Below are 27977 nucleotides of genomic sequence, written 5' to 3' on the forward strand. Positions count from 1 at the left end.
CTCAAAACTCCTGCAAACACCAAGCAAGGCCATTCTCCATCCCTTCTGGAAAGAGAAAACTCCCAAGACCTCTTCGTGGTCTGCAGAAAGGTGGGGGTTGGGGGTGGAAAGTTCACACGAAATTCTGTACCCATAAATGGTAGAGCGGGATCCCTTTGTACGCGGCACTTGGTGGAGGTCCACCTTTGTGACACACAATTCCCAGCTGGCAGTAGAAATGCCACAACGTGGGCTCACGAGGATCTTTAAGGCCTGTAACGCTGGCCTTTTCAAACTTTCTGGGCAAGAGCCACACCATGCGCTGGGGCCTGGCCAGCGCCGCTGCTCTCCCTCAGGAAGTCCGCGGGACCCGCAAGCACCCACCGAGGCCTGAGAGGGAGAAGGCTAGGGATCTAGAGCTCGCAGAGCGCGGGCCCGACAGTCCTGGAGGGTCCCGCGTCCCGACCAGGGCTTACCTTCCAGGTAGCAGCTGGAGGACGAGGAGAGCCCCTTCTTGGATTTGCAGCCCACAAGCTTCAAGCAGATCTCCAACATGGTCCCGTGGCCACGGCGAAGGCCTCGCCGCCCCGCCGCCCCGGGCCCCCAGCCCTGCCAGGCCGCGCTCGTCCCGCTCCCAGCCGGGCCTGCGCCCAGGCCCGCCTCCCGCCTCCCGCCCAGGCCGGTAACAAAGGGCCCAGCGGCCCGCCCCGCCCGCCCCTTAACTCCTTCCTGGCCGAGGGAAGGCAGCGGGCCCCAAGCCTTCCCCAACTGCACCGCTGGCGCTGGCCCGGGCCCTGCCGCGTGTCCGGGAAGGTCGGTGGAAATGCAAATTCCTCCTGAGTTTATATTCAGGAGCAACTGTGATTAAATCTAAAGTGAGTGTCTGAGGAATGTGACCAGTCAGGACTGGAACCCACAGGAACATAGAAAAAGGGACCATGCATTTAGACCTGGAGATGTGAGTTCTCCACAGTGAGTGTTCACTGTGGGCTGGAATGGCGGCCCTTCTTGACCTCATTTTCAGGAGAACTTTCCCTCTTCTTTTGGTGCCACAAGCAATCAGAGTTTGAATCCATTTCACCCTGGCGTTGAGTTAATATCTTTTTCTAAACACTGGCTAGAGCAGGTTACCAACAAGATTTTAACTAAGCAACAGTCAACAGCAGTGGGCTACTGGCACAGTTCATAATCTAGGTTGGTGGGAACAAGGACCCCAACTACAGCGAAAAATTTTAATAAAAAGTAACCCAAGTTCTAATGACAAAAAGAACATAAACTTATGAAATAATGTCATGTGACTAAAATCTAGTCCACATCCTCGCCCATGAAGAGTTGATCTGCTCAAGGATGGCTCTCTATGAGAAGCACCCTCCGTGCCTTGCCAACCACAGGGGTGTGCACCATAATCCTGTGAGCAAAGTTAGATCATGACCCTGATTCCTCACGTGAAATCAGACACTCCAGAAGGCCACATAGTGGGAACTGGAAGACATGTACTCAGCCAGGGTCTGTGTGGTTCCAAAGTGTAGCCTCCTGACCGGTGGGCTAAGAATCTAGCTTCCAAGCTGACAGCACTGGAAAGCTGCATGTGTGATCACATGACAGAAGTGTGGAGACCTGCTTCAGACAGTCTTGGTTAAGGGTCTCTGGTTCCAAAAGGAAGAAAGAAAAACTGGGCGATGGTGGCACACATCTTTAATCCCAGCACAGAAAGGCAGATCTCTGAGCTTGAGGCCAGCCTGGTCTATAGAGCTAGTTCCAGGACAGCCAGGGCTACACGGAGAAACCCTGTCTCTAACCAAAAACAAGCGAACAAAAACCAACAGGTGGGTGGGGTGGCCCCCGGTTCGTTGCTAGGCCAGCCTGCAGTGTCGAGAGCTAGAGTGTCTAGAACAAGCACAGCCAGGGAGCGAGGTCTCCACTTGGGTCTGCCTAAAATAGCATGTCATCAACAGTGCCATGTCTGGGTCTGTCTGTCACAAGCCTCTCACCTAGGATGTCACACACTTTTTGGAAATGTCCTGCCCGTGGCTAATCCATACTGATCTGTGTCTATGCTGAAGCCAAGTGGACTTGCTTCGCCGCTGGGCAGGTACCAGACCACACCTCACAAGTACCCAGTGGGACCACAGAACCTCCATCTTCTGGAGACAAAGGCTCAGAGTGACTGGAGAGGCAAGTGCACCAACTAGATGCTTTCCTGACCCTGGAGACTATCTTTCTGTGAGGGCCCACATGCTGACTAGCGTTATCCTGAACCCTCCAACCTCTACATGATGCCAAAAGTAACACCAGAGAGGTGTGCCACAGTACAAACACATAACAATCAGTACCTGCCTGTTCTGCTACCATTTGGAAAGTTCAAGGGTCTTGGGCCAGATTATAATGAAGTCTGTCATAATGCATCTCCGACCACAAGGTTATATTCAGATTGGCAGCTTAATGCCAAGAACTACACATTAAAAGGCATTTTGAAATTCTAACCATATTCTTGAATACTCTTTAATACAAGCCATTTGTTCACGTGTTGGACTTCACACTGGGATGCAGGCTTGTTTTAAAGGCTAATGACTACTTCTAATGTTCTGCTCTCATGGCTACAATGACCTTATCCTCGAAAATCCTCTCAAAGTGAGTAATGCTTATAAATTGTCCAAATTCTTTATAATTTAGATATAAAACTATTCATCAACAGGCCAGGCAACACGTTCTTGAGTGGCAGCGATCGTAATCACCACTGCCAAGTTGCACAGCAACACGACAGACCGAACTGCTCTTTGCAGACACAGCTTCTGAGCGCTGGCAAGATGGGAAGAGCACTGTGTACAAGCAAAGAGCCGCAGTCTTCTCGAGGGAGAAAGGACTGAGGGCTGTGCCTCCAGACAGCCTAGAGCAGAAAAGTTTGAAAAGTAAACCGGGCCAGGCATGAGGCGCATGATTGTAATTCCAGCACTTGGGGGGCAGAAGCGGGACTATTACCGAAAAGTTCAAAGCCAGGCTAAGGTATAGACAAAAGTCTAGGCCAGCCAGGGCTATATAATGAGACCCTGTCTCAGAGCAAAAAGAAAAAGAAAGGTAACGGAAGTGGAAAGGACCCAGGCTTACGTGTTGTGCTGCTGTGATCTGGGGAATCTAGATTTGTACCACACAAAGGTACGCAGGGACCCTAAAGCAGCCTGGGAATTCTGGACAGTTTCATACTCTCCCTCCCATGCAATAAAGAAATAAATGTAACAAAGTAAAAGTACTGAGACACTACCCGATCAGTACTAAAAGCGTAGTCCATACATGAACTTGGCATGCAAGCTGAATAGACCTCTGACTGAGCTGCAGCCTACTGCATCAGAGTATGTGGACTAAACTAACGCCCCAGAGGGCCCTGTGCCTGTGAGTCCAGGGGCCATTTTGGAAGAGGGAAAGGCTGCTTCTGGGTTTTACCAGGAATTAGACAGACCGAGATGGACGAATTTCACCGATCTAGAATTTACTCATCTGAAAACAACTTCCAGATTTAAGAAATAAGCCACAGTAGGGTAAGTTGACAAAAAAGACTCTGAAGATTTTAGATTGGATTTATTTTAAATTTGGTGTTCAATCTCTTTTAAAAATTGGGCAGGCACCCAACACAGCAATGGGTCAAGAGGAAGCAGGAATTGGGAAGGGGAGCTCTTTGGGTGGTGGACTGGGCTGGGAGTGTGGGTAGAGGGAGGCAGATGAGTCTGACAGGAGGTCTGGGTGGGGCCTCCACGACTGAGCCATACATGCTTTTCAGCACAGTTGGTCATGCAGGGGGACGGGAGAGTGTGTTTCACACACACAGGCCAACACAGCTCACAGCCTCTCACTGGCCAGTTTCTCTAGCTTGGTGTACCTGCCCTGTGTGGAACTGATCACAACAGCTGAGGCACTTCACTGCCCTACAAGGACACCTGCTCCTGTAAGGCTCACAACCTTTAGTCAGCTGGAACTGTTGGTTGGTCACAGTCACAGGTTACTAAGGCCCAGTGACTCCACTGACTCCAGCCAGGGAAAGCCCGGCAACTGACAAAGCTGGAAGGGCTTGGACCATGTTGGAGATCTGCTTGAAGCTGGTGGGCTGCTAGTCCAAGAAGGGGCTCTCCCACATTCCAGCTGCTACCTGGAAGGTAGATTCCAGCTGGGGTGTGGGGACCCCCCCAGGAATCTCCTGCTTGTGCCCTGAAAGCTCTCTGTCCTCAGCCTTCTCCCTCTGAGGCCTCCAAAGGTGCTTGTAGGTCCAGAGGCCAGCCTCATCTAGAGCCCCAATCTCCTCATCTGTGCAGTCTAGGTAGCGGTCCTAAAAGTGGGCTGAACACTGGAAATAATGTAGAGGAGCCCTGACACAGAAGGCGCACAATGAACTACTACGTCACTTCCCAGAGGACTCTGCACCAGCTAGGGACAGCACTCTTGCAAGAGCACCAGGTCTAAGTCATGAACACTGAGTCAAGAGTGACTAGAGCAGGCACAGCGGAGTGAACTCTGAAAGGAAAGTACAGTCGGGGTCACTGGGTGTGGGCCAGGAGCGGCAATGTGAGTTCAAATGTCACAGAACCCACCTTTCATCTACAGCCGACATTTGGGAGTTGGGACCCGGGTGTTGTGGTAGGACCCAGGCATCTTCACCAGTCTCTTCTAGACTCAACACTGCATGCGCACTGCTCTGTACATCAGAATGCTGCTCCCTGTCTGGTCCATCCCCTTAGCCTAGCTAGGCCGTAATTCTCAGTGAGGACCCAGAGCAAATTCTCTTTCTAGAAAATCTCATAATTTGGGAGGTAGAAGCAAGGGAATCAAGAGACCAGCCTAGGCTAAGGAGATTTTGTTTTGCTTTGTTTTTTTCAAGACAAGGTTTCTCTATATAGCCTTGGCTGTCCTGGACTTGCCTGTAGGCCAAGCTGGCCTCAAACTCATAGAGATCCACCTGCCTCTGACTCTCTGAATGCTGGAATTACATGCCTATGCCACAGTGCCCAGCTGACTTTACCATATTTTATAATTAAAGGATATAAACATATTTGGTCAAACAAATCTTCCAGTTTGATAAAACTGGAATATTAGTGCACCCATGTTAATTATTTTTTAACTTTTAATCAAAGTAATTTCACACTTGGTTAAAAACCAAGCAGTGTGAAGGCTCTTTTCATAGTGTTAAGAAAAACTAAACCTAGGTAAAGCTCACCTTTGATCCCAGAACTCCAGGGTCAGAGGCAGATGGATCTCTGTGAATCCAAGGACAGCCTGGTCACAGGAAATTTCAGGCTAGCCAGGGCTATACACTGAAAACCCATTGAGAAAAGAGGGAAGTGGAGAGGGGGAGGGAAGAGGGAAGGAGAAAAGAAAAGCGAGACAGAGAAGGAAGACTAACCCTGGTCCTGCAGCCCCCTCTGGTGTGTTCACAGAGGTGCCTCCTTTGGGTGTCTGATCTCAACTGCTCTGAGCTCACTGAGTCTACAGATCACCTACTAACTCATTAGAGCAGCGCCACACTGTCTTCAGCCTAAACTCCCAACCATGACATCATGATTTCTGATTAGATGGAGAGGCAAGGTTCACAGGGTTAGTAGTGCTCACTGCCCCAGAGATGAGAGCTTCATTATGCTCTTCTTGGGCTATCAGTGTTGGCATAATGCTCCTGTGGACTGTGTGCAGTTTACCCTTGCCCACTCAAATGCTGGTTTCTCTACCCCACTATCTGGTTTCATCTGGACACTGCATTGTGATGTTTATTCTAAGTATCTCCGGTTTCAAGTTTGTGTAAGCAGGTCACCATTTGTTCTCTGTGTTGCCAATAAAAGCCAACTAGCCAATGCTGAGCAAGACAGAGAATAGGGTGGGACATCCTGGTCCAGTGAGGGGAGGAGAAAGAACAGGAAGGAAAGGGAAGATCCATGTGGAGAGGGCTTAGAAACACCAGGAGGAATAAGCTGGACCTAGGATATAATATGGGAAATCTGAGTAGGAGCAAACTATACTAGCTTGGAGGTTAGGATGGAGTAATTATTGCATAATTAAATATATCCTAGTCTCTCTGTGTAGTTATTTAGGTATAAAGCTGGTTAAGGAGTAACTGTTGATTTATACTAAAATTATAAATCAATAGTAAATATTAATAGTCATTCAACATATTAGTTTTGTCATGTTTCTTTCTTTTTTTAAATTTAATCATCTATGTCCTAGTTAATACCTTATTCCCAAATACTTCAAAAGCCTATCGAAAACTTACTGATACTTTCTCAAATATTAAAACACTTCTCAACTCCATTCATGAGTTTACTTTCTCATTTTGCTAACATTCATTACCTCAATGGCTTCTTGGGGGAAACAAAAGTCTAAAGGGGCCCTATATACTACTGTCACAGTCTAGCTGGGTATAGAATCCTAGGCTAAATGAACTTTCCCACAGGGCGGTGGTAACAGTTATACACCTTAATCCCAGCACTTAGGAAGCAGACAAAAAAGAAGAGGGGCATAATTTCCCTGAATTTTGAAGCAGTTTCTCCACTGCTTTCTAAGTCTACAAGACAGCCACTCACAAGCGCAGTCCTACTTTAACTCTAAGCTGCTCGCTCATCACTTACAAGGACTTAGACTCAAGTCCTGTGTCCTAAAGAGGTACAATACATAAAGATTTGAGGGAAGGAGTGGAGCAGCCCCCAGCGCTGGTATTTCGGGGACACTTTTCTGAGGACATCCCCAGAAGAGTGTTTCAATCTGTTCCCTGATAAGGCCTTGCCTAGCAGGCCCTGAAAGAGGTTGGGGATCTCACACTGTGTGGACTTTCAACAACAAATCCCATTCTTGACCATTCCACTATTACTAACCACAGGCTGACCTGAATCCAGGCTGCAATTCAGGCTCCTAAGCATTATGGGGAACATGCTGTCTCACGTGGTTGAAGTGGAATAGCTGTTGCCTGGATGTGCAGGGCTGGCAGCCCTGTGAGAAATCTGAATATCCCTCTTGCAGGCTGCCTCTGTTATGGTCCATGCCTCTGATTTCTGAGCCTTCCTCAGTTTCCCACCAGTGCACTGGTTCACATCTTACCAAGGGCTCTGAGAAGTTAGGCTACAGTGTGCCGCAGGCATCCCTATAAGTGTGCTACCACTCCTGGCTGCCTCCCATGTCCCCCCCAAAATGTGTCATTTTTGTTATTCATTCCTGTCTCCCTGTGGGTTTCTTCTGTCCTTACACATCTTCAGTTAAAAACAAACAAACAAACAAACCTCTTGTGTGTGGGGCTCGTGCTTAGTGCTTACATTCTGAGGACTGGGGTCAAGACTGCCATCAGTTTGAGGTCAAGCGAGGCTCCACAGTAAGACGGTCTCAAAACCAACAAAATCTTTTTGTTGTTGCTGTTGTTTGTTTGTTTGTTTTTCTCTGTGAAACCTTGGCTGTCCTGGACTCGCTTTGTAGACCAGATTGGCCTCAAACTCACAGAGCTCCGCCTGCCTCTGCCTCCCAGCATGCTGGGATGCAGGCGTGCACCACCATGTCCGGCCAATACAATCTTATTTTCACAGCAGCCTGCCTGCCTCTGCTTACCTGAGTGCTGGGATTACATGTGTGTGCCACTGTGCCCAGCCAAGAAAATCTAGCTGCTGCCCTGGCAGTGTGGCTGAAGAGGGATGGGGAAACACTTCTCACAGATGGTTTTGTGCATCTCACAGGCATCACAGCTGTGGCTAAGGGTAAACAAGTTGCATCAAGTCACACGGTCTGTTGGTAGCAGAACCAGGAATGGAACCCAAATCTGAACCCCCAAATCCCCCTGCTATACTTTCCTCATTAGATGACTCAACTAAATTAAAAGGCATATGATGGGGGGCGGTAAGGAGATGGGTCAGCCAAAAAGTGCTTGTCATGCATGCACACAGACCTGAGTTTGGGTCTCCAGCATCCACCTAAAAGCTGAGCTGAAAAAGTACTTAAAACCTGTCGCAGTGAACAGGTCTCAGGTCTCAGCTTTGCTGACAAAGGAGCACCCAGGCTCCAAGTTCTTAAACCCACTCCCATCTGCACCTTGAAGTTTACTTGTAAGTGGGAAGGCCATTAAACACAAATAGCATAGAGCACTCTGGAATTCAACTTAAAGTTATTTTTCATGCTTGCACCAATGTCTCTGTTCATTCTGTAGTGAGAAAGGGTTAAAGAATTTTGTTTGTAATTACTATATCTTGTTTGCTTTCTTCTGACCTGAATACTGAATAAAGATTTCTGACTCCATAGCCAATATGGCAGCACAACCCTTTAAATCTTAACATTCAGAAGACCGAGGCAGGAAGAGCATGAATTCTAGGTCAGCATTGGCTGGTACCGTTTTCTTAAAACAAAAACCAAAAACAAAACAACAACAACAACAAAACCAAAAACAAAACCCCAAAATTGAACTGAAAAGAAACTACAGAAACCCTAGAGCCCAGAGCTACCCCTGAGAAATAAGACGATGTCTCACGGAGCACTCAGGAGCCAAGTAGGCAGCGTTACCCATCATCCTCTTGTTCAAGCCCAGCACTGCGCTGGCGGACTAAGGTTAACTCAGAACCGGGAAGCCAACAGTTAATGCCTTTCCTCTCTTTTCCCTAAGACTAAAGGAATCTGCAAAGCAACCGAGCCCAGCCTAGGAGATCACATTACTTTTGGGGGTGGGGAAGAAGGCAGCTGGAGAGGAGTGCAAAGAGAGGGCTCCAAGGGAAAGAAAACAAGCTGTCCAATCCTCTCCACGGCATAAACCCAGCAGGGAGGAGGTGGAACCGCCATGTTTATCCAAGTTATCAGCCCACAGTACGCTCCCTTGGTCTGGCAGCCTAGTGCTGTACCCAAGCAACCAAAAGCTTGGGACCTGAGGAATGTGTCTCATGTTCGTGTCTTAAAAATGATTGCTGACGATTTTGTCAGCAATGTTTTAGACACAAGGATGGATGGGCCCAAGTCTTCCCTCCACTCAGAAAAAGCAAGGACAGTTCTGAGTGAGACGCTCTGCTCTTTCCCCTTAAAGTTGCAGATTGGATACATCCAGTCAGAACTACACTATGAATAGGGAAGGAAAGGCTGCAGTTGGCCCTGAAGAGACTATTCAAGGAGCAGTGTGCTTAGGGCCAGGAAAGGGCCTGATCTGGGCTCCTATGCCCCTTGAAAGGAAAACATAAAACTGGCCTTGCCCCACAAAGTCCCACCTGGTCAGCTTTCCTACCAGCTGGCACAGAAGATCCACAACACAGGATCCAGGATCTCCAAGAGATTCCCTCACTCCCTAAGTGTGACAGGAGTGGGTTTTGATTAAGCATTATTCCTGGGTGTGTCCCTGAGAACAATTTTAGGAAAGATTAACCTTTGAGTTAAAGGACTGCCCTCATCCTATCAGCAGAGGGCCTCTCAAGGGCAGAAAGAAGAAGGTGACAGTTACCCTCCCCAGATCTGGCATCTTGAATATAACAAACAGGATGTTCGGCCCTCCATGCTCCCAGCTCCAGGCCTCCGTATCTCACCCTGCCCTAGGCTGTCAGGCCTCTAGAAACACCACCAGCTTTCTTGGGTCTCCAGATTGCAAACAATGTGGATTGTGGGACTCCGGAGCCTCTGTTCTCATGAGCCAAGATTTACGATAAATCTCTCCATAGAACATATGGGAGAAATGGTATCAGTGTGAGGAAAACCAAAGCCATGGATCCCACCACGGATCTTATGCAGAATTACATCCAAAATGCATAGAACCCTAACTGTCTAGTCAGAAACTGTTCAAACTGGTTTAAAATGGACAAAAGATCCTTTGACATGCCACCAAGAATCAAAACAAATGACTGGTAAGCACCCAAAAAGATGCTCAGGCCAGCCATGATGGCACACACCTTTAATCTGTCACTGGACAGAAAGAGGCAGGTTCAAGGCCAACCTGGTCTACATAGTGAGTTCCAGACTAGTCATAAGATACTGGAGAGAGAGAGAGAGAGAGAGAGAGACAGACAGACAGACAGACAGACACACACACACACACACACACACACACACAGAGAGAGAGAGAGAGAGAGAGAGAAGCAGAGAGACAGAGAGAGAGAGACAGAGAGCGAGGGGGGAGAGAGAGACAGAGAGAGGGGGGAGAGACAGAGACAGACAGACAGAGAGTCGGGGAGACAGAGAGACAGAGAGGGGGGGAGAGAGAGACAGAGAGACAGAAACAGAGAGACTGTCTAGTCTATTTGAGATAAAACCGTATCTCAAAAAAAAAAAAAAAAAAAAAAAAAAAAAAAAGAAAGAAAGAAAGAAAGAAAGAAAGAAAAATAGGCAAGAGACAGAAAAGCAGTGAGCTCCCACCCCAAACCCACTCCAAGGGCTATAAGAACTAACCAAGTGCTAACAAAGATGTAGGAAAATGGAATTGCACAGTCTCTTTGGAAAGGAGTTTGCAGCTTCTTAAAAAACTGAGCTAAGCCGGGCGGTGGTGGCGCACGCCTTTAATCCCAGCACTTGGGAGGCAGAGGCAGGCGGATCACTGTGAGTTCGAGGCCAACCTGGTCTACAAAGTGAGCCCAGGACAGCCAAGGCTACACAGAGAAACCTTGTCTCAAAAAACAAAAACAACGACAACAAAAAAAACTGAGTTAAAGGCGGGCTTGGTGGCACATGCTTTAATCCCATCATTTGGGAGGCAGAGGCAGGTGGATCTCTGTGAGTTCGAGGCCAGTGTAGTCTACAAAGTGAGTCAGGGACAGCCAAGGATACACAAAGAAACTCTGCCTCACAAAAACAAAAACAAAACCAAAAAACAAAAGCAAAACTTGAGATAATGCCAGGTGTGGCGGTGCACATCTTCACTCATGCACTCAGGAGTAAAGGCTGGCAGATCTTTGTAAGGTAGAGGCCAGCCTGGTCTATAAATTCCAGCTTAGCTACATAAAGAGATGATGTCTCAAACAAACACAACAATCAAAAGATGAAATAAAACATTATGAGACTAAGCAATTCTACTCCTCAGGGCCAACTGAAGAGAAATAAGAGTATACCCACACAAAAACTATGTGAATGTTCATAGTAGTCTTATTCATAAAGACCCCAAATGTCCATCAAGTGGCAAGATATTATCAAAAAGTGCACCTCAATAATGGAATAAAATTCAACAATGAGAAGGAATGAGGTGCTGGTGTATATGGCATTCCATAGATAAACCTCAACACAGAATGAGCGGAGAGATCACTCAGTCAAGACAGTGCTTGCTGCACATCAGGAGAGCTTAGTTCCATCCCTGCACTCTCCTACAAAGCCAGGTGTGGCAGCGTGCACTGGGGAGGTGGGGACAGTATGACCTTGAGGGCTAACTGGCCGCCCAGATAGTCAGGTGAGCTCCAGGTTCAGGGAGAGACCCTGTGCCAAAAAATAAGGCGGCCAGTGATAGAGGAAGACACCCAGTGCTTACTTCTGGCCTCTGCATGCATATGCACACTCAAATACACGTAAAATGAGCACACACACACACCACAGACATCTGTGCATGCGTGTGTGTTAGAAGAGAAAAGCTAATGACAAAAGAATGCAAATTGCATGGAACTCCATTATGCATACTGTATAGGAGAGGCATATCCATAGAAAGAAAGAAATCACATTGTGGTGCCTTGGGCTGGGGCTGTGGGCACAGGGCAGACTGTAGGTGGGCAGAAGGGTCTTTGGGAAGGCGGAGATGCTTGAAAACTGAGTTGTGGTTGTGTGTACACTATACATTTATTAGAAATTACTAATATCCACTAAAATGACAAACTTTATGCACATAAATTACCTCAGTAAAACTGCCAATAAATCATGGGAGTTAGACTGCGTGGAGGTCTGACTCCCTGCTGTGAAGACAGAAAGCCAAGCTCAGTGTGCTGTCGTTGGCACTTGGCTCATTTAGAAACCCTTCAAATGAGGCCAGGAACTATCACATTCCCACCCTCCTGACACCTTCCCACAGTCAGCACAGACACAACTGGGGTTTCTGCAAGGCCGTGGGGGAGGGGCATGCAGTACATACAGATGAGGCCATGGAGATAGTGGGAGCAACAGACAGCACTCAGGCTGATCACAGGAGACACAGGGGAAGCCAGTGCCTGGTACAGCAGGGACCAAGACTCGGAGACCGTGCCTTCTATTCAGGAAGCATGGGATGGTCTCAGTGGCGTGCGCGCACATACACACCACTTCCTATGCTGAGCCTTCAAAGACAGAGGGCAATGCTCACATACAGCAGGGTCCCAACTGTTGAATCCTTGTGGAAACCAAGTGTCACATAGAATTGGATGGGGTCAAAATACTTACATGATTTAGGTCTACTGCAGGAAAAGTTCTAGATAATAAATACCATGTTGCTAAAATGCTGAGAAGCAGCCGTAACCAATTAGCTTTTGGGATCAACTAACAATTAGTTATTTCATGAATCATCATAAGCTTATAATAAACAAAGGAATTTTAGAATCAGGCAATTAGGAATTTTCAGTCCTGGTAAGAAGCTCACTGGGGAAGTCTGGACCTGTTCTCTTCCCAGAACTCATGGAAAGGTGGAACCCACACCCAAAAACTGTCCTCTGATCTCCGTACAAGTACTGTGCTATGTGACCACCCCCTCTAATTTTAATAATATCAACTTTCAGTATTCAGCCTCTTCCCTTCCATTCTCTCCTTTGCCTTAGAGGAAGGAAAGGCAGGCAGGGAAGAAGTACAGGGCAGCAAGACCCTGGCCCTGTCTGCTTCTGTGGAGCCAGCTCCCTGCTCAGGGCTCCCTTACCCAGCGTGACCTAAAGGTCACACACAGCTCATCATTTACAGGGTGTATACACCAGAAGCCCTCAGGAAATGCAGTGTCACCAAGATGCAGGTGAAAGGAAAGAGTTGGGGGGGGGGGTCTGTATGGTTCCCCTGAGGACAGAAGACACTAGTTCCCCTAAACAGAGGAGGGCCCATCTTTTGTCCCCTGGCACCACATCACTTGTGGGATGCTGGCAGGCCTGCATGGTACAGTGTTTGCCTTTCTCATTTCCTGTTCTCAAGAGTCTCATGGGGAATCTGGCAATATTCCATAACAGTCAAAATTGCAAACACATTTGCCCTCTGACCCATCAACTCTACCCCTGGGGATTTACTTTACCAACTTACCTACATACACGCATTCGTGCACACACGCACGCACGCGCACACACACCCACCCACCCACCATTGTTTAAATATCAAAAGTGTCAGCATCAGGTTAGACTAGGGATTAGCTTTCCAGTGGGGGACATGTAGCCCCCAGACGTGTGTGGGTATTTGTCAAAAGAGAACAACTGTCAGGCCTTCAGGGTCACTCACCTCTTCTCTGAAACTGATTGTCAAGACCCTGCTTGCTGGCTCCCCTTTCCAATGTGACTTCTACCATCTGCTTCTCCCAAGGAAAGGGTGCCACTTGTGTCTTGATGGTTGTTAGCATTCCTGGGCACCAACCCGTGGGATACATTGAGAACACATCACCGTGGAAGAAAGTGTATTAGAAAGAAAAGCAATTAAAATATCCCCTAGGGTGAGTGGGCAGAAGCTGGCTCATGGGTAAAGGCCCTTGGCAGCCAGTGCGATGACCTGAGTTTGATCTCCAGGATCCCTATGGTGAGAGGCAAGAATCGACTCCCACAGTTGTCCTCAGCTCACAATACATGTGCTGTGGCATACACACATGTACTCATGTGCGCACACACAAAGAGACATACAATAAGCATCTTCAAGTCATTAGGAAAGAAAACACTGAACATTATGCAAACATTTTCTTGAGAACCTTACCAAGAACTGGTGTTCTCCTAGGCTCTAGGACAAGGGTTCTTAACCTGTGGGTTATGACCCTTACGGTTCAAATAACCCCTTCACAGGGTCCCCTCATACCATCAGAAAGCACAGATATTTACACTAGGATTTGTAACAGTAGCAACATCACAGTTATGAAGCAGCAAGGAAAGTAATCCTACAGTTGGGGTCAGCACAACATGAGGAACTGCAGTAAAGAATCAGAGCACTGGGAAGACTGAGAACTGCTGATGTAGGGTCACAAGGGGTGAAAGGCATGAGTAGAGTCCCCAGTCCCAGAGCTAACACTAGGCTGGGAAAAGACCCAGTGAGCTAGGGAAGGTCAGCTGATTATGGTTGCAGAGCTAAAACACAGACGAGAGAAAGGGTGTTGTACCTGGGCTGCAGTTTTAGACAGTGACCAGAAAGGTCATCACTGAAGATAACTGAGGCAAAGGGAAGAGGAAGTATGGGACAAGTGCTGTCCTGGCAAAGATAGCTATGTGCTCTGGTCAGGGAGGACAACTGAGGGAGATTCAAGGAAAAGCAGTGGCCAATATGGCTGAATGGGAGTCAGCAGAGAAACAGCAGGCACATGCTGGGGCAGCAGGGAGTGGAGCACTGTGTCTGGGCTGGCAAGCACATGGCAGGGCTGCTAGCTTTAGACTGAAGGAGCTGAGAAGGTACTAGAAGGTTAGGGAGGGGGGAAGCAGGTACAATACTGTGCTTAGAGGACTAATCTGGCTGCTGTAGGGGGAGAGCTGAGGAGGTAACACCAGAGGCTAATGAGATCACTGAAATGGGAGGGATGGGAAAGGAGGGTGTGGCCTGGACACGCTTGGAAGACTCTGTAATGTGAAAATATGCACACATGGGGGCTGGAGAGATGGCTCAGAGGTTAAGAACACTGTCTGTTCTTCCAAAGGTCCTGAGTTCAATTGCCAGCAACCACATGGTGGTTCATAACCATCTATAATGTAATCTGGGCCCTCTTCTGGTATGAATACTGTATAAATAATAAATAAATCTTAAAAAGAAACCCAAATACATTTGTTTAAAAAAAAAAAAAAAAGAAAAGAAAATATGCACACATATACAACACATGCACCAAAAGATGGGCAAGGAAAGATAAAGACATCAACCAAAGAAAACCTTAACGGCATATGAGACAACTATACATTTTTAAATTTTATTTTCTGTGTGCACGTGCATGTGGATGGGGGGGATTGTGTGTAAGCACATGAAAAACAAATATTTAAAGATAAATCTGGCCACAAATGTATAAGACCTTCATAACAAATTGCAAAATACCACAGAGAAAAATTAAAGTTCCAAACTAATGGGAAAATGACTACATTCTGGGACTAGACAACTCCAGATGTCAGCGGGGATTACAGAGTCAATACAATCCCAACCAAGACCCAGCAGGTTTTAGAAGAAACGAATCAGCCTAAACTTACCATGCAAAGGTGAGGTTATAAATAGACAAAGCAGCTTCTAGCTGTTCCCCCTGGCCCCAAAGCTGGCAACCTTTAGCCCATACACCTCACTGGCTCTACTCTGCAGAGCAGGGCCTCACCAAACTCTGTAATTCCAAAGCCTTACTATAAATCTCTCATTTTTCAAGATTGATTGACGAACGGACAAACAGACAGACAGACAGACGGGTTATGTGCATATGTGTACAGTGCCTGTGAAAGCCAGAAGAGAGTGCTGGATCCCCTAAAGCTGCAGTTATAGTAACAACTGGTTGCTACTCCAAGATGTGTGTGCTAGGAACTGAGCCGGATCCTCTGCAAGAGCAGCAAGCACTCCTAGCTTCCACCCCACTGCAAATCTCTTCCTGCCACTAGCATGCACACTGCCGAATCAGACTGTTTGCAATTGTAATAGAGAAAGTGAGAGGACTGCTCATTCCGTGTCCTGTGAAAGGCCTCCCTCTCAGCCACGCTACAGCCTTACGTATTCCATCCCCTAAAACCTTGCTAAAGTGACTATGTATGTTGATGGGGGAAAGGTAAACAATTTGGTTTTCTCTTGTGCCTAGAAACCTCTATCATTATTTTGTTCTTTTTTTGTTTTCTGAGACAGGGTCTCTCCATGTTAGCCTTGGCTGTCTTGGACTTCCTCTGTAGACCAGGCTGGCCTCGAACTCACAGTGATCTGCCTGCCTCTGCCTACCGAGTTCTGGGATTAAAGGCATGCGTGACCATGCTATTATTATTTTTTTCAAGACAGGGTCTCAGTAGCCCAGGTAGGGACTCAGCATTCAGACGAAGAAGACCTTGAAGTCCTGCTTGTCCTGTCTTCACCTCCCATTTGCTGGGATTACAGTTATATGCCACCACAACAGCTATTAAACTTTGATTAGTTGATAATTAACACAAATGATAATGAGGAAATATGAGTATGTCCGTAACAAATGTGGTATATCTATTTTTTAAAAGATGTATTTATTTATTATGCATACAGTGTTTCACCTGCATATACCTCTGCAGGCCAGAAGAGGGCACCAGATCACATTATAGATGGTCGTGAGCCACCATGTGTTTGCTGGGAATTGAACTCAGGACCTTTGGAAGAGCAGCCAATGCTCCCAACCTCTGAGCCATCTCTCCTGCCTAGGTTTATCTATTTTTATCCTTAAGGAAACTGTTCAACTAATAAGAAGGGGCAATGATGAATTGTGTCTTAACTTGCTGGCAATGTAGACTCAACATTAATAGCTTTACCCCTGCAAAAGCCAGATACATCTTTCATTGAGAACTATTCATCAGGGCCTGGAGAAATGGCTCGGTAGGTAACAGCACTTTCTGTACAGCGTGAGAACCCCAGTTCAGATCCCAGCACTCACATTAAAAGGCTGTGTGTGGCCATACACACCTATACCCTAGTTCTGTGTGGAACAGAGATGAGGGGTTGGAGGTGCTTACCTGTCATCAGTGAGCTCCAAGGTCAAGTGTGAGGCCCTGTCTCAAAGGGATAATGTAGGCGATGGAGAAGGACACCTGATGCCCTGCTTCTGGCCTCTTTGGGAACACACAGGTATATCAGCATGCACATGCACAGGCGCACACGCACACACGGCATTTGAGTCTCCTGCCTGTAAATGACAGTTACCCTCAGACAATGAACTCCTATCCTCTTTATCATCAACGTGACGAGGTGACTTTCTGCCACGTGAAGACTTATGTTCACAAAATGGTCCATATTCTTACAAGGTTGTCTTGATGATACTTTAACTTATCGTTGTGTTCCCTGATTACTGCCTTTCCCTGCGCTGTCTGTGGCTTTGCCAGCACAGCCCAGCGAGAAGGCAGACGAAAGTTCAGCATCCCTGGCTCAGTGAGTCAGAGCCGGGAAGCCAGGGAACTGTGAGTCTTGATGGGAGTGATGTAACCTTGGAAGGGAAATGCTGGGAGCTGCTGCCATCACTCTGTCTTGAAAGACGACTGGAAGAATCCAGAATTTCCACAATGGAACTTCAGGACATTCAGGATGCCATCAGAAATGCTGGCCACACAAGGCGTCCAGAAACCAAGCCACAGCGTAACCCAAACGAGGTCCTACCTGGTCTGGAGCAGCTCTCACAGCTGCACCACTGATGACTAGAGGAGACATGCTCCCAGTGAGAGAGTGAAACTCTCACTGAGACAGAAACCCCAGCAGGGGACAGAGACAACACCAAGAACTCAATGGAAATTCCAGAACTGAAAAAAACTAAATACAAGAAGTGAAAAATTCACTAAATGTGCATAACAGCTGACTGCGAGAGGGAGGGGGAGGAATGGAGTGCCCTGAAGGAGGAGGAGGAAGAGGAGGAGGAGGAGGAAGAAGAGCAGGCATGGTGCTCATACCTGCAATCCCAGTGTGGGAGGCAGAAGGATTATGTATCCAAGACCAGCCTTGGCCTACACAGTGAGTCTCTGCACACTTCCAAAAAGGAGTTGGGGAGAGAAAGCCAATATGAACAAGAGAAAAAAGAAAAAAAAAAAAAAGAAGTTAACTCAGAGTAAGTTCCAGATGCTACCAAGTGGCCAACATGGGGAGTGCTAGAGCGGCAAGGAAGGAGAAAAAGAAAGAACACGGGATTCTAAAGAAACAAGGGCCCAAATGTTCTAAACTTAATGACACATAGAAACTCAATGCAAACCACTGAGTGAACACCAAGAAGAAACAAAGCAAGCCACATACAAAAATCAAACCCCCAAAGCCTTTTGTGAAGGTCTTTTTTTTTAAAGATAGAGTTTCTCTGTTGCTAAGGACAGCTTCAAAGCCACAGGACTCGTATGTCAGCCTTCTGGGAAGCTGACACTCCAAGTACATACCACTACGATCACTTTAAGAATAAATACTGAAAGCAACCACAGAATGGTCTAGCAAAGAAAGGGAACACGGACTTATCAGGAAATATGAGCAAGGAAGTTGAGCTTGGACCTATAGAGATGGTTCAGCAGTTCAGAGTAAGGATGGCTTTTTCAGAGGACCTGAGTTTGGTTGTCAGCTCCCATGTCAGTTGGTTCACAATTGCCTCTAACTCTGGCTCAAGGGGCTCCAAATACCTCTGGCCTCCGTGAGTATCACACTCACACCCATAGAAACACACACACAAATACAGAGCTGAAAAGCATAAATCTTTAAAATAGAAGGAACATCTTTAAAGTCTGGGAGAAGTCAGGAGACAACCAACCAGGTAACTCAGTGCTCTAGGGCACTGCCCGAGACAAGGCACTCTTCAGGAAAGAGGATCTGGGCTAGGGCTGCAGCTCAGTGAGAGAGCACTTGCCCAGCATGATCTCTGATCCCTCAACACACAGAAGAACAACAAGAAAACAAAACAAAATGATAAAGCAAAACAGATGCTTAGAGAAAAGAAGATTCGGGGAGGGGGCGGGGTTGTCTGGAGAGATGGCTCAGTGGTTAAGAGCTCTGGCTACTCTTCCAGAGGACCCAGTTTCCCAGCAGCCACACAGCAACTCACAACTGCCTTTAACTCCAGTTCCAGGGGGTCCTATATCCTTACACAGACATACATGCAGGCAAAACACCAATGTACATAAAATTTTAAAAATAATAATTAAAAAAAGAAGACAACAACGATCCTGTGCAATCCATGGCAAGACAGCGCCAAGACACTTAAAAGAAAGTTCCTGAGGTAAATAAAGGGGCAAAACGACTATGCAGGTCCACAGAAAACAGACCAACTTCAGCAGGACACTATATGGTTTACATGGAATTCACATTTACATCATGAACAGAATCTGGTCTTTTTGTTGACTCATGTATGGACTATGAAACCGCAAATGAAGTAAACCCAAAGAGCACACAACTCACACAATGAATTCGTGGCAGTCCTGCAGACTGAACCAGGGCTCACACTAAGCAAGTCCTCTACCAACTCCACTGTATTCCCAGCCCTGCCAAACTTCTAGAAGCTAATAACATCCCGACATCAGGGAGACGTTGGCATCTGGCTTACTGGGAAAGCAAACAGAGCGACAAGAGTTTTCCCTCCAAACCCACTAAGGCCACCTAGCATTGAAAGATCACACAGACAGCAAACGTGTCCTCTAGGGGTAAAGCAGAAACTCAGGCACTCCCAGGGACTAAGGGAATCTGTCACAGCAGACTACAAGAGGATGGCCAGGGTGTAAGGGAACAACAGAGAGGGTCCTGAAACACAAGGCAAGGGAGAAAAGCAACATGGAAGCAAGCTGTAACTCTCTATGACCTGCCTTCCCCATGCCACAGCACCCTCTCTGCCCTCACCAGCGCAGAGCCGCAGAGCCCGGGGTGAGTAGTCCTGGGAGCACAGGCCCCGCTTGCCTGCTTCAGAGAGGCGCAGGCATCTCACAGTACAGCTGGGCGAGTCCCGCTCTCAACATACTGTACGGGAAGAGGGCACTTAGGGCAGCTATGCTGAATTCATACACACCACAGAGCGAGGTGTGTTTTAACCCTTTTCTGTTCTTTCATTTCTTTTTTTTTTAATCTAGTGGGAAAGACTCTCACATTCTTTTAAAAACTTTTTACTATTAAGATTATACTGTAACTACAGTATTTCCCCCTTCCTTTTTCTCCTGCCAAACACTCTCAAACTCCCGTCTCTGCTCATTTTCAAACTCACAGCCTCTTTTCTCATTGTTTCATGTCACATGTATTTATGTTTATACATATATACTCCTAAATATAACCTGCTCAGTCTGTACCATGTCACTTGAATGTTGCTTTAAGAGCTGACTATTTGGTATTGGATAAGCAATTGGTGTGCTTTTCTTGGGGAAGACCATTTCTCCCACTCTCAGCTTTCTTAGTTGTCTGCGGTTCTCTGTGTGGGGCCGAGGCCTTGTGGTCTCTACCTCTGCACTCCTCCCATCCACTTGGGCATGTCTGTTGTCCTTGCTCAGCTCATGTTTAGGCAGACTTCACGGGTGTGGCTTCTGGTGTCTCAGCAAACTCTCTGCTCCTCCGGTACTTGCAGTCTTTCCTCCCCCCCTTCTGCAATGCTCCCTGCACCTTAGGTGTGGGAGCTGTGCTGAAGATATATCCATTGCTACCTGGCTTCACAATGCTGCATTTTGATTGGTTGTGGTTTTCTGTAATAGTCTGTCTGCTGCAAAGAAAGGTTTCCTTGTTGAGGGGTGAGAACTACACTTACTTGTATTTTGTTTTGTTTTTTAAGATTTATTTATTTATTATTATATACAATGCTCTGCCTGCATGTTCACCTGCAGGCCAGAAGAGGGCAGCAGATCTCATTATAGATGGTTGTGAGACACTGTGGTTGCTGGGAATTGAACTCAGGACCTCTAGAAGAGCAGTCAGTGCTCTTAACCTCTGAGGCATCTTCCCAGCCCTTACCTGTGTTTTTATAAGGACAAATGTTTAGAGTGTTCTTAGAGATTATGCTGGCCTATTAAAGTGGCAGTTTTGGGGCTGGAGAGATGGCTCAGAGGTTAAGAGCATGGATTGCTCTTCCAAAGGTCCTGAGTTCAATTCCCAGAAACCATGGCTCACGGCCATCTATAAAGTGATCTGATGTCCTCTTCCGGCCTGCAGGTCTACATGGAGGTAGAGCACTGTATATATAATAATAAATAAATAAATCTTTAAAGTAGCAATTGTAGGCTCTCATCCAAGATCCATGACTTGAGTAGCTCTGCGTGGTTGCTAGGTTCCTAGTACCACGCAGCAGTTCCCTCTTGTGTAACAGGACTTAATCAGGAGGCTCCAGGTCATGTCAAGGTTCTCATGCCATGCTGGCCATTGTTGTGGCTCACAGCATCAGCTGGGTAGGACTAGTGTTTGCTCCCTCCTTTGTACGTTTGCCTGGCGCCGAGCAGTACGGGGAAGGTGGTCCTCAGTGACCAGGCATTTAGGTCAGAGTCAGCTCAGGGGCCTCTGGGCCCTTGCTTTGAAGTGCATGATGTCATTAGCAACAAAAAATTGCCTTCCACCTTTGGGAGCCAACCAAGGACAACAGCAATATCTATATTCTATAATGTTTGGGGAGACTCCTAAATAGTCCATTTAGGACCAACAATTCAAAAGAGGGCTTTTTATGCCTGCTGTTGGGGTTTTTGTTAGGCAGACTCTGGCTCTTGGGGGCAGCATTGTCATCCCAGACAGGAAAACTTCATTTAAACTATATATGTATGTTTGTACGCAGACTTACATGTGTTATAGGTTTTTAAAGTAGATAGTTAATAGCATGACGCCTTATGATATTTTTATGCATCTGTTATTTTGCTGTCCTTCCTTTTGCATTTCTCTCCCTCTCTCCCAATCAGATCCCTCTCCCCTTTTCCCATTCCCCCAACCCCCTCCCACTCTTAATGAACCACTGTTCCTGTGGAAAGCGCCTGGAGAAAGACAGGAAAGGCTAGAAGGGAACACTAAAGGCACAAGTGTCTCACAGCATCCAGATCACAATCACACATGCCATCATGTTGTAAAATTCCTAAGGAGAAGAGAAGCAGCTGGAACCCCCCTCAAGCTCTCTATGTCAATAGGCTCGTGTACTATACGTCCGCAGTGTCCTGCTTCCTGTCACCCATCTCCCCTTTCCTACATAGGTTAGTCATCTGCTTACCAATTTAAAAGGCTCTTCACAGGGCTGGAGAGACGGCTCAGGGGTTAAGAATGCCGCCTGCTCTTCCAGAGGTCCTGTGTTCAGTTCCCAGCAACCACATGGCGGCTCACAACCATCTATAATGTGATCTGATGCCCTCTTCTGGTGTGCAGGTAGGTGTACATGCAAGCAGAACACTGTATGCAGATGCAGACACTATTCTAATAAATAAATCTTTTTTTTTTTTTAAGGCTCTTCACGTACATGTGTTATAAATCACACTAACAGCAACAGCAGTAACAAGCACACCTCTTGAAGCTGGCAAGATGGCTCAGCAGGTGAGGGCACTAATCCTCAAGCCCTATTGCCTGAGTTCAATCTCCAGAACCTACACGGTGGAAGAAAGAACTCACTTCCTCAAGGAGTCCGCTGATTCCACACATGCCCCTGACACACACTAAATAGGAAGGAAGGGAGGAAGAAAGGGAGGGAGGAAGGAAAGAAAAAATGTTGATAAAGAAACACACTTCTGGGCGGCCGCGGGGGACAAAGGGCGGGCGGATCGGTGGGGAGGGGGCGGGGCGTGGCCAGGCCAAGCCCGAGGGCTCGGCATGCTGCAGCTGCCCCCGAGCGCCCCCGCCGCCGCCCTCGCCACGGAGCCGCGCAGAGCGTAGCCCACGAACTAACCGGAGCCTGCGGCCCGAAGCCAGCTGGCGGGCGTCCGGGAGGCGGCGGCGCAGGGAGGGGCCCGAGCGCGCAAGTGGCCCCGGCGGCCACCATGGGGGACAGCGGCCCCGCGGGGGGCGCGGCGTTGGCTGCTCCGGACCCCGGGCCGGGCATGGGCAGCACAGTCTATTTCCAGAGCCCCCCTGAGGCCGCAGGCGAAGGCCCGGAGGGCGCGGATGACGATGGCCCGGTGAGACGGCAAGGGAAGGTAACCGTCAAGTACGACCGCAAGGAGCTACGAAAGCGCCTCAACCTGGAGGAGTGGATCTTAGAACAGCTCACGCGTCTCTAGGACTGCCAGGAAAAGGAGATCCCAGAGCTCGAGATAGATGTGGATGAACTCTTGGACATGGAAAGTGATGATACCCGGGCTGCTAGAGTCAAGGAGCTGCTAGTTGACTGTTACAAACCCACTGAGGCCTTCATCTCTGGCCTGCTGGACAAGATCGGGGGCATGCAGAAGCTGAGCACACCCCAGAAAAAGTAAGGGTCCTGACTCAGATGAACATGGCTCCCACAGGACAATTGCTGCCCCCAACCTCGTAGCAATAGCAATACCGGGGGACCCTGCAGCCAGGCCTGGTGCCATGAGCAGGGATCCCTATGCCCCTGCCTAGGGGCCACTTCCCTTGACCTCAGTTTTCCATTTTTGGGGGTTTTTTATTGTTATTAAACTGATGGGACTTTTTGTGTTTTTATATTGACTCTGCGGCGCAGGCCCTTTAAAAATAAAGCTAGGATACACCTTTGGAGCAAAAACAAAAAAACAAAAAAACAAAAAAAACCCCACACACTTCTGGGGCCTGGAGAGATGGCTCAGCGGTTAAGAGCATTGACTGCTCTTCCAGAGATCCCGAGTTCAATTTCCAGCAACCACATGGTAGCTCACAACCATCTATAATGTGATCTGATGCATACTGTATACATAACAAATAAATCTTTAAAAAAAAAACCACACACACACACTTCTGTAAGTCCCATGCAAACTAGAGCTCAGGGCCTTTCATGAGTAATGTCCAGCCTTGCTCTGAGAAGTGGATATTCCCTTTTATATACAGCTGTAGGATAGAATGCCTCCAAAATGGACACAGAAGGAAATGTCAAGCCAGGTGTGGTGGCACATGCCTTTAATCCCAGCACTCAGGAGACAGAGGCAGGCAGATCTCTGTGAGTTCAAGGCCAGCCAGGTCTACAAAGTGAGTCCAAGACAGCTAAGGTTACACAGAGAAACCCTGTCTCAAAAAACAAAACAAAACAAAAACAAACAAAAAAACAAAAAAACCAAACAAACAAGCAAAAAAACAAAAAAAGAAAAAAGAAGAGAAAAAAGAAATGTTTCCAGCATCTTGAGCTGTAGGAGAGGAAGGTATGCAACACCTTAACACCTGAGATAGGTCACAAAGAAAGCCACTTTTTTTTTTCTAGCTTTAACGTCTTTCTAGTAAGGAAGTAACACCTTCCTAATATAACTTCATTCAAAGGGTGCTCTTCGAGGTAAGAATGAAAGGATAGCACTTGCAGGCCAGGTGTATTGGTGCACACCTGTAGCCCCAGCACTCGGAAGACAGATAGATCTCTGTGAGTTTGAGGCCAGTCAGTTCTAGGACAGCAAGAAGTACGTAGAGACTCTGTCTCCAAAAAGAGAGAGAGAGAGAGAGAGAGAGAGAGAGAGAGAGAGAGAGAGAGAGAACCACTTGCCACCACCAATGAATCTGTATTTATTCGGACCTAAAGAGAATTAAAGCAAAGAAAAGGAGAAGAGATCATGAGCAAGGAGGTACAGTTCACAGATATAGCATGTAAACCAGGCAGCACGCACATGCGACTACACTCTGTATGGAACGTGCCCGAGACAACTGTCAAACAGTGGCAACAAAGATGCAAATGTCAAGCAGCTATGTCACAGTCACCACCTGATGCGTGGTCACGGGACATATGAGCTGACACGCAAAGCATTCAGAATGGTGCTTGGAACCGCACCTGGCATGTAGGTGTTGTACTTAGTGTGTGCTCTGGGCAACACACCCCCAAAGTCCTGCTGTTAGCTGTGGACCTAATTACGGACTGAGTGTTGAGATGTGGCAAAGCGCAGCACAGGCATGGTCCGCACCAGGGCGGCGCACAGCCTGGAGGAGACAGACAGCATGGTACTGGGCGCACACAGCAACGAGGGCTCCATGGACAAGAAGAGAGGCAATGAGGGAAGGAACAGTCAGGGTCACACACAAGGTTCCTAGTGAATTGCATGTGCTTTATAAACCTTTATATCCCCACTATTTTTAAAAGCCTTAAATAGCCTGTGGTGGTACACGCCTTTAATCCTAGCATTCTGGTGGCAGAAGCAGAGGGCTACACAGAGAAACACTGTCTCAAAAACAAACAAACAAACAAACAAGCCTTAAATAAAATAAACTGCTTTCAGATACATAGGAGTAGAGACAAGTATCTGGGGTTTTTTGGCGGGTGGGGTGGGCTGGGGAGGTTGGCTTTTTTTTTTTCCAAGACAGGTTCCCTGTGTAGCCTTGGCTGTCCTGGAATTCACTCTGTAGACCAGGCTGGCCTTGAACTCACAGCAATCTGCCAGAGCCTCTGCCTCCCTAAGTGCTGGGATTAAAGGTGTGTGCTACCACACACATCTTGTATTTGCATCCACTCTTTACATTTTTAACATCATGGCACTCTATATGTCACTTAAAGACATGCTAATAACTTAGGTAGCCCATCTCTGGCTCTTGCTGGATTTTTTTTTTTTTTCTTCATATTTACAAGGTAGGGAAAGTTCCTTCTCTATCACTGTCTGAGGTGACTTGCAGATAGCAGAGCTCATTAGCGGTGGCGAGGTGGGGGTGCCAGGCATCCAGGAATCGCTGCAGTTTTGCACAATAATGAGATCTAAATCTAAAGTTACCCACTGCAATAACAGTCAGCAGGTGAAGGCTGGACTAGCAGTCTTCTGTCTGCCGTGCTTGGGCTCTTATGGTTATCATTAAGAAAACACTTTCAAAAACAAGAGCAAAGGACCAGCTAGCTACAAGGACAGACTATTCTGAAACCACTTCCAGGAACAGGGTTTGTTTAAACAAATGCAGTAAGTGAAAGCAGCTGTTTGGAGGGTCAGTGCATCTCAAGTCGAATTCTCAGGGCGCCCACTGCACCGTGCCAGGGAACGGTTCCTTCCTGGTGAGGGAAGAGTGAGCAGCACACAAGCTGGGACTCTGCAGAGCAAGGAGTAACTGTGCTACAGGTGGAAGGATGCTCACAAGAAACCATGTGAGAAACACTCCCCAGGCCAACCTGCTCTAAGCTCCCAGCCTCATAAAGACTGTGCTGAAGGAACGAGAAGGGACCAAGGGCAGTGAAGGGTGAGGTGAATTTGTTTCCCATGACACTCTTGAGAGAGCCATGAACAGTCAGTAAAGTCAGCAGGTTAAGTAACAGAACCTGATGGCCAAAGTGCTCCTTGTGGGCTCCAACGGGGACACTAAAAGGCATGAATGACTCTTCCTTTCTGAAAGCTAGCACAAGTCTCAAGGACTGCAGAGCCTGTATGATAAGGATTTATTTAAATAACTTTCCTTAACTTGATAACAAAAGCACACGAAGGAGCTTGCTCCTAGGGTGACCCTTGCTGAAGTCCTGTGTTCCAGGCAACAGCAACCACTGGTTAGTCTTTCTTTGTAAACCAGCCTGCACTGCCAATGGGACTGTAATCAAAACACAGCTAAGCAATAATCTCTTGTGACATTTCATGAAATATGGCCTTCAGAGGAGGACTCAACAGGCCAGGAAATAAACATATTCCTTGGGCTTAGGGTGTTTCAAATTGGGCCTTTGGGAGGAAAAGGTTCTTCCTAAGCTTGTAAGCAAAAGAAGCGAAAAATGAGCCAAATAAATGAGCTGGATCATAAAGCCAGACTCCTTTATAGGACACACCCTACACTCTTTACGATGTGAACTTACAGCTTAAGAAAATATGACCTAATTCAGGCCTTGCAGTTTGCAGTGGTTAGAGCAATGAGGCTGCAGTGTGCCATCATCCAAGGTCACCTGTAGAATAACGAAGGCTTCATCTCAAGCTGTCCTTGCCAGCTGGGTTTATGTGTCTCCGTGGAAAGCAGACCAGACTCAGTACTAAAGTTCAGGTCAAATGAGCTATCTGCATGCAGCCTGCAGGCTCCAGCTGCTTCTCAGAAGATGGCCTGAAAGTTCTAAAGCGTGCTGAGTATCAACAAGTACCGAAGGTGGGAACAACGCTCACAGTGGGTAACTGCAATCTGTGCAGACGGCAGCAGCAAGAGCCAGGCCCCGGCTGCCCATGGTCATGGGGAAGAAAAAGGAGTACGTTCTGAGTAACTGGAGACGCTGGGAAGCAAATGCATCAAGGAGGCAAAACCTTAAGGACATTCATGCGGAGCTAGAAAGATGTTTCGCAGTTAAGAGCACCTGTTTCTTTCGCAGAGGACCCAGGTTCAATTCTCATCAAACACATGGCAGCGTACAACTGTCTATAACTCCAGCCCCAGGAAATCCAATGCTCTCTTCTAAACTCTCAGCACACTGCATATAGATACACATGCAGGCAAAATATCCACACATACAAAATAATAAAATAATTTAAATAAAAAGAGTTCATTTGCACTGACAGGAATGTTAAATACAGGTCTATCCCATGTCCTTCATACTGGCAGATCCTGAGCAGAATTTTCTTTCTTATTTTATTTTTTTGAGACAGGGTCTTACTTTAGAACTTTGGCTGTCCTAGAACTCACTATGTAGACCAGGCTGGTCTTGAACTCACAGAGAACCACTTGCCTCTGCCTCCCTAGTGCTGGGATCAAAGGTGTGCGTCACCACCGCCTGGCTGGGCAGCATTTTACTAGCTGTTTCTATGACTAGGCAAGGTGCTATTAGTGTAGAGAGTGTCTAATTGGCACCCACAACAGCCAGCTACTTCCCAACTTGATGCCCTCAGGCAGCTCCTTACCTTCTCTGTGCTCTCCCAACTCTGTCTACTACACAGATAACCCACCACTTCCTATGGCACCATCACTCTTGCTGAAATGCAAGAAGGTAACTATTATTGAAAGTATCTGGCCCTTTTCCTCGTTGGCCATCTGAAGTCAAGCTAGGTCACCAGCAGCTCTACTGGAGTCACCCACAGAAGCTCGGCCAGGGTTCTCGCTCCTGCTGTGTTTGCTGCGTTTGTTCTAACCGCCACAGTCTGATCCGGAAATACAGGTTCAACATGTGCTGTCAGTGTTTCCCTCAGTACATGAACGACATAAGCTTCATTAAGTTGGACCGAGTGACCTTGAACAGATTATTCAAGACTGTCTACCCAGTGAAACTGGTCGTGCTAGTCTTTGTACGTAAAGAATGAAAAAACGAAGACCTTCAAAAAAGACAAAAA

The 27977-nt window shown here is 47.3% G+C and overlaps 1 protein-coding gene and 1 pseudogene across 2 annotated transcripts in view; one reads left to right on the forward strand and one right to left on the reverse strand.

Annotated features, from left to right (window-relative positions):
* Positions 1 to 27977, reverse strand: part of Abl1 (ABL proto-oncogene 1, non-receptor tyrosine kinase) — a 104512-nt gene that overhangs the window by 39916 nt on the left and 36619 nt on the right. The window contains exon 1 of one of the 2 annotated variants that reach the window (XM_051166964.1): positions 456 to 599. The exons of the other annotated variant lie outside the window; for it this stretch is intronic. Within the exon in view, the coding sequence (XP_051022921.1) occupies positions 456 to 534 (79 nt within the window). The 5' untranslated portion in view covers positions 535 to 599. Of the gene's footprint in view, positions 1 to 455; positions 600 to 27977 lie in introns of those variants that run through there. 2 annotated transcript variants of the gene reach the window in all.
* LOC127207528 (protein phosphatase 1 regulatory subunit 14B-like) lies at positions 22453 to 23061 on the forward strand (annotated as a pseudogene).

This window comes from Acomys russatus, chromosome 24 (assembly GCF_903995435.1).
Source record: "Acomys russatus chromosome 24, mAcoRus1.1, whole genome shotgun sequence".
In the NCBI taxonomy this organism is placed as follows: Eukaryota; Metazoa; Chordata; class Mammalia; order Rodentia; family Muridae; genus Acomys; species Acomys russatus.